Source organism: Myotis daubentonii, chromosome X (assembly GCF_963259705.1).
Source record: "Myotis daubentonii chromosome X, mMyoDau2.1, whole genome shotgun sequence".
NCBI classification, from domain to species: Eukaryota; Metazoa; Chordata; class Mammalia; order Chiroptera; family Vespertilionidae; genus Myotis; species Myotis daubentonii.
The window spans coordinates 104239360-104250588 of NC_081861.1; the positions used below are offsets into that span (position 1 = coordinate 104239360).

Here is an 11229-nt window from a genome sequence, read left to right on the forward strand (position 1 = left end):
AAGCCCAGGTCCGGACTCCTTCCTTCACAAGGTAGTTTTATCACCATTCAAAGAAGAACTAACACCGATTCTCCTCAGACTATTCCAAAAAAAAATCCCAGAGAAAGGAATGCTTCCAAACTATTTTTGATGAGGACAGCATTATCCTAATTCAAAAACCAGATAAAAACACTGCAAAGAAAGAGCCTTACAGACCAATATCCCTAATGAACATAGATGCTAATATCCTCAACAAAATATTAGCAAATCAGATTCAGCAATATATTGAAAAGATCATACACCATGACCAAGTGGGATTTATTACAGGGATGCAAAGCTGATACAATATTCATAAATCAATAAATGTGATACCTTGTATAAGCAAATTGAAAGACAAAAATCTCATGACTTACAAATCAATAAACATGATACATCACACAAATTGAAAGACAAAAATCACATGATCACTTTAATTGATGCAGAAAAAGCATTTGACAAAATTCAACACACATTTTTGATAAAAACTCTCAGCAAAGTGAGAATAGAGGGATGTTAACACAACATAATAAAAGCCTTATATGACAAACCTACAGCCAACATCGTACTCAATGGGCAAAACCTAAAACCATTTCTCCAAAGAACAGGAGCAAGACAGGGATGCCAACTCTCACCACTCCTGTTCGACATAGTACTGGAGGTCACGGTCACAGTGATCAGACAAGAAGAAGAAATAAAAAGCATCCAAATTGGAAAAGAGGAAGTAAAACTCTCATTATTCACAGATGAAATGATATTATACATAGAAAACCCAAAACTATCAAAAAAACCTACTAGATTTAATAAATGCATTCATCGATGTAGCAGGATACAAAATTAATACACAGAAATCAATGGCATTTTTATACACCAATAATGAACTCTCAGAAAGATAAACTTAAAAAAAGACACTATCCCATTTACCTTTGCAACAAAAAATTAAGATGTTGAAGAATAAACTTAACCAAGGAAATAAAGGCCTGTATTCAGAAACTTACAGGACATTGAAATAGGGGAGGCTAGGGGACTGTCTAGGGCGGGGGGATAAAATGGATACATATGTAATACCCTTTGTAATACTTTAAGCAATAAAAAAAAATGGGAAAAAAAAAGAAAAAAAAAGAAAAAAGAGATAGAGGAAGATATAAACAACTGGCAGAATATACTTTGTTCATGGATTGGTAGAATCAACATCATTAAATGTCCATATTACCCAAAGCAATCTATAAATTCAATGCATTCCCTATTAAAATATCAATGGTATATTTCAAAGTTTTAGTAATAACACTCCAAAAATTATATGGAACCAAAATAGAACCTTAATAGCCACATTAATCTTGAGAAAGAACAAATTTGGAGGGATCACAATACCAGATATCAAGTTATACTACAAAGCCATTATAATCAAAAACAGAATAGGCATATAGATCAATGGGCCAGAATAGAGAGCCCAACAAATTATGCTCAATTAATATTTAACAAAGAAGCCAAGATAGTAAAGACAGTCTCTTCAATAAATGATGTTGGGAAAACTGGACAGGTACATGCAAAAATATGAAACTAGACCACCAACTTACACCATACACAAGAATAAACTCAAAATGGATAAAAGACCTAAATGTAAGTTGTGAAATCATCTTAGAAGAAACCATAGGCAGCAAAATCTCAGGCATTTCTCATAGTAATGTGTTTGTGCATACATCTCCTAGGGCAAAGGAAACTAAAGAGAAAAGAAACAAATGAGACTACATCAAAATAAAGTTTCTGTATAGAAAAAAAAATCATCAACAAAGTGAAAAGAGAGCCCACAGCTTAGGAGAACTTGTTTGCCAATGATATATTAGATAAGGGGTTAATTTCCAAAATATATAAGGAGCTCATACAACTTAACAAAAGAACACAAACAACCCAATTAAAAAATGGGCAAAGGACCTAAATATACACTTCTCCAAAGTGGACATACAGAAGGATAAGAGGCATATGAAAAAAAATGCTCAAAGTCAGTAATCATCTGAGAGATGCAAATTAAAACAACAATGAAGTATCACCTCACACCTGCCAGAATGGCTATCATCAACAAATCAACAAACGACCAGTGTTGGTAAGGATGTTGGGGAAAAGGAACCCTAGTACACTATTGGTGGGAATGCAAACTGGTGTAACCACTGTGGAAAATAGTATGGAGTTCCCTCAAAAATTAAAAATAGAACTTCCATTTGATCTAGTGACCTCACTTCTAGGAATATATACTAAGAAACCCAAAGCCCCAGTCAGAAAGAATATATGTACCCCTATGTTCATAGGAGCACAATTTATAATAGCTAAGATTTGGAAACAGCACAAGTGTCCATCACCAGATGAGTGAATTAGAAAACTGTGGTACATCTACACAATGAAATACTACACAATGTTAAAAAAGAATGAATTCTTACCATTTGCAACGGCATGGATGGTCCTAGAGAGTATTATGCTAAGTGAAATAAGCCAGTCAGAGAAAGATAAGTATCACATGATCTCACTTATATGTGGAATCTAATGAACAAAATAAACTGTTGAACAAAATAAATTGAGACATAGGACTGTGGAACATACTGACGAATTTCATCGGGAAGGTGAGGTGGGGGATGATATTAACCATGTGACATATGCATATATGCATAACCTATGGATACAGATAATAGTGTGATGAATGCTTAGGTGGGGTAGTATGGTTCAATTGGGGAACAAACAAAGGGTACATCTGTAATACTTTAAACAATAAAGATAAATTAGAAAAGATAAAATATTGTCATTTGCAACAACATGGATGGATCTTGAGAATGTCATGCTTAGTGAAATAAGTCAGACAGGAAAAGTAAAGAACTATATGATTTCACTCATATGTGAGATATAAAACTGAAAGCAACAGATGAACAAACAAACTAACAAACAAAAACTCAGACACAAACAACAGTAAGATGGATACCAGAGTGAAGGTGGTGGGGTAGAAACTGTAAAAGGGGTCAAATACATGGTGATGGAAGATTTCACTTTGGGGTGTTGGGCACACAATGCAATATACAGATGATGTGTCATTGAACCGTATACTTGAAACCTATGCAATCTTATTAACCAACTAGAGGTCCAGTGCACAAATTCGTGAATGGGTGGGGTCTGGCCAGCGATCAGGGGTGGGGCCAGCTGGGGGGAGGAGCCACGGGTATTTGGTGGGCAGGCCCCACCCCCTGGTTAAACTCCCAGTTGAAGGGACAATTTGCGTATTAGCCCATGTCACCCCAATTAATTTAATAAAATAAGACTTTCCTTCAGATTTGATTTTTTCTCTGTGTTCCAGAGTACTTCACTGACCTGGGACCACTTTAGCTCCTTTTTGAGTAGGAGTCCACCACCTCACATTTAGCTCCCATGTTTGATGCTAATCCAGAGATAGTCTCCTGATCCAATTCAGTGTTGATAATGACATTTGCCCTCAGATTTAAGCCATCTTTGTGCTTGCTTGTTGCTATCTGCTCTGGTTTCAGCTTACCCTCATTTTAGGTAGCAGGAGGTGCCTTGAAATTTTCTCTTATTTTTATAAATCCAACAAGACATTAAATATCTGTTTTATTAAGGATCTAATTGATTTATTGTGAGAAAGCCTCTCAATAGATCTAGTCCACTATACTATTCTTTTCCCATTTTTTCTTCAATTCACTGAAATATGGCTTTCTGCTCTAAACTTCTATCTGAAATTGCCATCACCAAGATCAGGTAAGAGATTCATAAAGCCAAATATAACATATTTTTGTTCTTATTAGCACTTTATATCTTACTAGTGGCCTGGTGCACAAAATTTGTGCATGGGGGGGTGTCCCTCAGCCCAGCCTGCACCCTCTCCAATCTGGGACCCCTTGGGGGATGTCTGACTGCCGTTTTAGGCCCACAGGGATTGGGCCTAAACCGGCAGTCAGACATCCCTCTCGTAATCCGGGACTGCTGGCTCTTAACCACTCATCTGCCTGCCCGCCTGATTGCCCCCAACTGACCCCCCTGCCAGCCTGCTCACCCCCAACTGCCCCCCCTGCTGGCCTGATCACCCACAACTGCCATCCCATCCTGGCCTAATCACCCACAACTTCCCTCCCCTCTTGGCCCCTAACCACCTCTACCTCAGCCCCGCCACCATGGCCTTGTCCAGAAGAATGTCTGGAAAGTCTCCTGGAAGGTCTCCCAGTCTAATTAGCATACTACCCTTTTATTAGTACAGAATAGAGGCCTGGTGCATGGGTGGGGGCCGGCTGGTTTGCCCTGAAGGGTGTCCCAGATCAGGATGGGGGTTCCCTTGGGGGGTGGGGCAGCCTGGGCGAGGGGCCTATGGTGGTTTGCAGGCTGGCCATGTCCCCATTGGGGTGGGGGTCCCCATTGGGGACAGTGCCAGCCTGGGCAAGGGGCTGGGGCAGTTTGCAGGTCAGCCACGCCCCCATGGGGTGAGGGTCCCCCCTGGGGGCATGTGGCCAGCCTGGGTGAGGGTCTGATGGTTGTTTGCCGACTGGCCATACCCCCCAGTGGGGACCCTCACCCCAATGGTGATGTGGTCAGCCTGGGTGAGGAGCTGAGGGCCATTTGCAGGACCCTCCCTCGGCAGCTGGCCTGGGTGACCCAAACTTCCCACGCACTCAGGCCAGATCCGTGGCCACCACCCACAGGCCCCTCCTTCAGTGGCCAGCCCAGATGGGTGGGAAACTTGGCTTCCTCCATTGCCAGGGGTGACCCAAGCCCCCGCCCGCCCAGCTGACTCCTTGACTGCTGCAATCTTTTCCCCACTAATTTGCATATTCCCTTCTGATTGACTGTGGGATGTCATGGAGGTATGGTAAATTTACATATTTATCTATTATTAGTGTAGATATCTTAGTTTCCTTTGTAAGTTCTTATATCACCCATCCCTTAACTGTTTATGTTCCTTTGGGGTATTTATATCAATCCTTTCCTTTTAAAGCCACCAGCTGTCTATGCTCAATCTGATACATTATTGTGATTTCAGCTGCTACTTATATGTTCATGACCTCCAACACTGTCTCTATCCCAGACAAAACCAAAGTATCCAAGTACCTGCTGTACTGACATGTTTCATAGTTACCTTATATTCAACATGTTAAAAACTAAATTTATCATCTTGCTTTTATACTCTGAACTACATCTTTGTTCTGAATTCTCTATCCAAACTGCACAAGTCAGAAACTAGGCCATCATTCATAGTGACTCCCTAATCACCAACCCTGACTGTTTCTACATCTCTGGATCCATTTACTTTTTTTCTAGCTTCAATGACACTGTTCTAGCACAGACAAATAACTCATCTCTTGCTTGGAATATGAAGACAGTCTCTTAAATGGTTACTCTGCCTATCCTCTTGAATCCTCTTCTCCCCACCACCCAATGCAGCCTCCATACTATAGTGAGTAATCTCTCTAAAATCTTATCATACCATTATTTTGATTAAGCAATTATCTACTACAGGATATAGTTCAAAATTTTTCAAGGTCTTTACACATCGGTCTTTGCCTATTGTCCAGGCTAATCTCTCTATCACACTACATTCCTCTTCCATGGATGTCACAATATTTGAGGAATATTTAATCACTTGCATTTCCTTAAACATTATCTCTTAACAGAAGTGTCTTTGTACTCTTCCTCTCTCTCTACAATCCCTTTACTTGCTTTCTCTCATTGCTTGGATAAGGTGCTCCCAAAGCACCAAGCATTTATCTTTAGTAGTTTATATCTTATTGCACTGTACTTATCTTCTGTCTTTATTAGTGTAAGCTCCTTGAGGATGGCCTATTTATTATTTATCATAATACCTAAACATAAAGGGCATTTAACAATGTTTACAGGAAGAAAACAGAACAAATTTAACCTGCAGCCTTAGCTTTATTTGTAACACACTTTTATAAACTGTATTGAGAAAGGGGAAAAAATAAAAGAATGCTCAAGCAGTTCAAAGCCTTCTTGCTAACTGTTAACTATACTTCCAATCTAAATGCATGAATTTGTTGGTATATATTAATCTTAGCCCATTTCTCCTCTCCAATTAGTACAGAGAGTTCAATTAACATCCTGGTATACCAAGAATACTAAAAATATGTAGCTATAGACCTTATCCAGCTTTTATTAGTATTAGAAAGGAACAGAGTCTTGGCAACTGCTTACTTAAGGGGTTCTGGTTCTGGTTCTATCTTTTAGGTTCTACTTTGTTGTTCTGATTATAGAATGGAGAGGGGATATTAGAATAAAGTTGCTTAAATATGAATTTTTAAACCTAAAATTTAACCTAATGAATTTTTTAATAATGAACATTGTTTTGTTATAAAAGCAAAGTGATAATTTATACCATGAGGGAGGGAAAGGTTGTCCAGCCCCCCTCCCCTTTTCTGCTTTTTAATCTTTCTGCTGCTGCCATCTTGTGTTCTATCTGTATTGCTTGCATTTGCTTTTAGAATTAATTGATATCCCTCTGTACCTCTAAATACCACTGAAGGAAACAATGGGGATATTCTAATACTTCCCTGTCCAATGTTCTTTCCACTTCACCACATTTGTGACCGAATAGGATATAATCATCACAACTGTAGCTCCTATTTGTGATCATCTTTGTAGTTTACAGAGTTTTTTCACATGCATGTCATCATAGGTTGCTCCTAATAGCAACATTTCAATGATTCAGAGATTAAAAATTCTTTAGGCAAATAATCATAGAATTTCACAGCTGAAAAGGCTATGAGGGCACAGCTAGTCCAGTGGTTTTCAAACCATATTATTCTATGTCCTAGGATTCCTGGGAATTGATTTGTAGGTTGGGGTAGGGGTAATGGAACTTCCTTCCCCAACCCTATACCCACAAAATGCAATTGCCTGTTTTATATATAGCCTGTTCAATTGCTTTTATATGTTTTATCCTATTTGGGTTATATATAAGATTTTTTTCTGTATGATATTTGTTCCACAGCAAGGATTCTACTCCTTAAAAGTTAAAAATTCACATTACAGATTAGAAAATTGAAATTCAGAAAGGTTCAGTCATGAATCAAAGATTGCACAGTTGTAGTTAACTGTGGGAGCAGGGTCTTCCTGATTCCAAGGCCCAACCTGGCTTCTCAGACTATGAAGTTGTTTATAATAAAAGATTAAATCCAGGTAGCTTAAAAAATAAAAGATCTGACAAGAAAACAGAGGACTTTAAAAAAAATTGTAAAAGTGCATAACACAAAATTTACCATTTTAATCACTGAAGTGTACATTTTAGTGTCATTAAGATAGAGTCAAAAAAGATGAGAACAAGGACAGTGCTCTGAGGAAGACTGAAAAATATTGTTCAAGGGGATTAAAAATGGCAGCAGAATAAGTGGATGCTGCACAGACATGCTCCCTGAAACAAACTAAAATTACAACTAAAATACAGAAAAACTTCCTGAATAATCAACAGAAGACTCACAGGAGAGAATCCTGATACCCAGGACCAAAAGGGGAGACCACATAGAGACTGATATTTGCCTTCTCTGGGGGGAAGACTATTGGAAAACACCTTGCTCTGAGGCCACTTAAGAGACTAAAAATAACAATTAGCCTCCAGGCAGAAGCAACTGCCCCAACCTGTTGAAAAAAACTCTTGCCACACTTGAAGATGATTGCCTGGGGACAATTCAAGTCGGAATCCTATCAGTCTGTAGGCCAGTGGTTCTCAACCTTGGCTGCACATTAGAATCACCTGGGAATCTCTTTGAAATCCTGATTTCTGGGCCTCATCCTCCGCAAATTCTGTTTCTTTGTTATGGGGTGGGGCCACAACATTAGTAACAAAGAAACAGAATTTACGGAGGATGAGGCCCAGAAATCAGGATTTTTAAAAGATTTTCAGGTGACTCTAATGTGCAGTCAAGGTTGAGAACCACTGCTCTGGAGACTTTGAGTCTTTTCCTGATCTACTTAGTCAGAAATAGTATTTGACACTGTCCTGAACTAGAGATTGAGAGGCATAGAGGATCTACCTAATACATAGTCACAAACCCAAACAGACAGCCAAAATGAGGAGGCAAAGAAATAACCCCCAAGTGAAAGAACAAGAGAATTCTCCAGAAGAGATAAATGAAGCAGAGATAAGAAATTTATCTGAAATAGTGTTCAGAGTAATGATGGTAAAGATGCTCAACAGCATGAGAAAAGATACAGTAACTATGAAAAAAGAGCAGTCGGAAATAATGACATAACAAAAATAAAGAACACATTGGAAGGAATACACAGCAGATTAGGGGAAGCTGAGGATTGAATCAGTGAATTAGAAGACAAGATTGAAAAAAATCACTCAACCAGGGGCGAGGAGCAAGCGAGCAGGGCAGGTCGGCGGCAGCAGCGCAGCAATGCCTAAATCAAAGGAACTTGTTTCTTCAAGCTCTTCTGGCAGCGATTCTGACAGTGAAGTTGACAAAAAGTTAAAAAGGAAAAAGCAAGTTGCTTCAGAAAAGCCTGTAAAGAAGCAAAAGACTGGTGAGACTTCAAGAGCCCTGTCGTCTTCTAAACAGAGCAGCAGCAGCAGGGATGACAACATGTTCCAGATTGGGAAAATGAGGTACGTCAGCGTACGGGACTTTAAAGGAAAAGTCCTAATTGATATTAGAGAATATTGGATGGATCAAGAAGGTGAAATGAAACCAGGAAGAAAAGGTATTTCCTTAAACCCTGAGCAATGGAGCCAGCTGAAGGAACAGATTTCTGACATTGACGATGCAGTGAGAAAACTGTAAAATCTGAGCCATATAAACCTGTACTGTCCTAGTTGTTTTAACCTGTCTTTTTACATTGGCTTTGTTTTTTAAATGTTGTTTTCCAGGCTATTGTATATTTGGATTGCAGAACAATTTGTAAGAATACTTTTCTTTTTTTAATGTGCATTTTTAAAAATGTTCTGAGTGAAGCTAATTGTCAACTTTATTAAGGGGGTTGCTTTGTGCCCACCACCTAGTGTAAAATAAAATCAAGTAATACAATCTTAACTGTTGTGGCCTTCTTTGATCAGAAGAATTGGTACTATTTAAGGCCAAAAGTTAACAGTTTATAGACCTTTTAATTTCAATGCGGCTTTTACATTCAAAAGGATTTATATTGTATTGAATTTATAAACTTGATTTGTGAAATCCATAGTTGATTCTTCTAAACAAATGTCTAGACTGATTTTCAACCTCACTGATACTTCACTTCCCTTTTTATCTTTACTTCATTTTCCTTCTATAATTTGTCATGTTCCGTGTTCATTTCACTTTTTGCTTTTTCTTGAATATATTCTGCTAATCTGGAAAGTCAGTGAAACTGTCTAAATGTTAGTTATCTCAATAAGGTATTTGTAACTAAAATATTATATGAGAACTACAATCACTAATTCTACTGTATTAAATATTAGGAGACATAGTTTGATAAACAATATGGCTTGTGTGAAAACTCTGAGCAAGTAAGTGTATGTCATGACCTGTAGTGTTCTGTGTAGTAGTTATCTTATTGCTTAGTCTGCAGAAAATAATGACTTAGATGTCTGATTTGCTTTCTCTTATTAAACATGTTCACCGTAGGATGATGTCTATAGAATCAGATATTGTTAAATTAGACTAGGATTTAATAAAAGTTGTGAAAGTTTACTGGCCTAACATTTTATTTTGAAACATTGAATATGGAGTATATGCAGCCAGGGATATCGTGAGCTTTATTGTTAGGGTAGGCAGTGTGGTTGGTTTTTAGAGAAAGAGCATAGACTCGTGGTTGTTGGCCTTTGCTTCAGAAATAGGCTTTGTTCTTTCAGTTAACCTAGCAGGTGCTCTGTAGGATTTCACTGAACCGATGACAGAGACATAGATTGAGATACAGGTTTCAGGGCCGTGGCAGCAATAAGCAGGGCCTGGTGTGCCTTAGGAAAAAGAGGTAAGGGAGCTGTAACCGAAGTTAAAGAAGGCCGTGACGGCGGGAGAATTCTCTACAAACTAATGATATTTTGATCATGTAGATAGGACACGATTCTAGATAGAATACTCAAAAGAAAGGTTTAAAGATGTAAAAAATGCTTGTTGACAAATTATTTTTGATAGCTAAAGTAAAATAGTAATTGGTTATTGCCATATCAGAGTTGCACTGTCATACCAAGTTCGATTGCTGTGTCTAGAACATTTTATAGAATTGTCAAGGACTTGATTTCAAAACCATCTTCCAAACCACATACAGTTATCAATTTATCTGGCAGCTATTCTAAGTATTTTTTTACATTTTTAGATTTTTTTTTAGCAGTAACCCTAATCAGTATGTAATTGGGGAAATAAAGAAACTCTCTGGTATTTTAGCCTTCATCAAATAATAGGCACCAAAGTGTTCAAATAATGTCTTTTAGACAATGCATACTTGATTGATAATTTTCCCCTGTTTTGGAAACATGTCCTGTTAACTTGATTGGGTAGATTTGAAAAATATTCCTTATATATACAGAAAGGGTAGTTAGAACACAGAACTTTGATTTTGGTGTAGATGGAGAGGGGATAACTGTTGACTTTCCTAGGTTTACAGGAATTTAAGGAGTGTGTGCATTTTGAAACAACCTGCTAATAGAGAGATGGTGCTGAAATCTGTTATTACCCAGGCATTTTCCAGCTGTTTAGTGTACGATGTTAAACCTTCATATAAGGAGTGCTTTTCTGGCAGAATTTGGTAAGTCGACTGCTAAATTCATTTAAATAATGCTACTGGATATGCACTATATAGAAATTATTAATCTTTTTTGGGGGTGTGTGTGTAGGGAAGGATGAGAGCTGGGTTAAAATAAGAGCCAAATTAACTCCTACTGAAAGAAAGGGTACTTTTGTTTCTGTTTAAACTTTATCTTTTTGGTAAGATCACTCAGAAGGAAAGCGTGGCATTTGGGGCAGCCGTTTCTTGCCTTGTGATGCCAACATGGACTTAACCACCACCGGCCTGGCATGTGCTCAGCAGAGGGCTTTCTCATGGGGTTTTACTCTCTGTCTTTTACATACAAGTAGCATGTGACCAGTTTCCAATGCTCTTGGCATTTTATGAAAAGAACTACCACTAAAAAAGAAAAACTGCATATAATTTGATTATTCTCTTTTGTTTTGCTTCATAAATGCTTAAGAACTTCTTTTGAAGACTGTTCCTACCTCATTAGCTAGTCAAGATCCAGTGATG

General features: G+C 38.2%; 1 protein-coding gene across 1 annotated transcript; it reads left to right on the forward strand.

Moving 5' to 3' along the window:
- The first annotated feature begins 8390 nt into the window (after positions 1–8390).
- LOC132225068 (activated RNA polymerase II transcriptional coactivator p15) lies at positions 8391–9680 on the forward strand. Its single transcript, XM_059680283.1, has one exon. The coding sequence runs from the start codon at positions 8412–8414 to the stop codon at positions 8793–8795; it is 384 nt and encodes a 127-aa protein (XP_059536266.1). The 5' UTR covers positions 8391–8411; the 3' UTR covers positions 8796–9680.
- The last annotated feature ends 1549 nt before the right edge of the window (positions 9681–11229 follow it).

Coding starts and splice junctions, on each gene's coding strand:
- LOC132225068 (XM_059680283.1), top strand. CDS start 8,412: ATGCCTAAATCAAAGGAACTTGTTTCTTCAAGCTCTTCTGGCAGCGAT.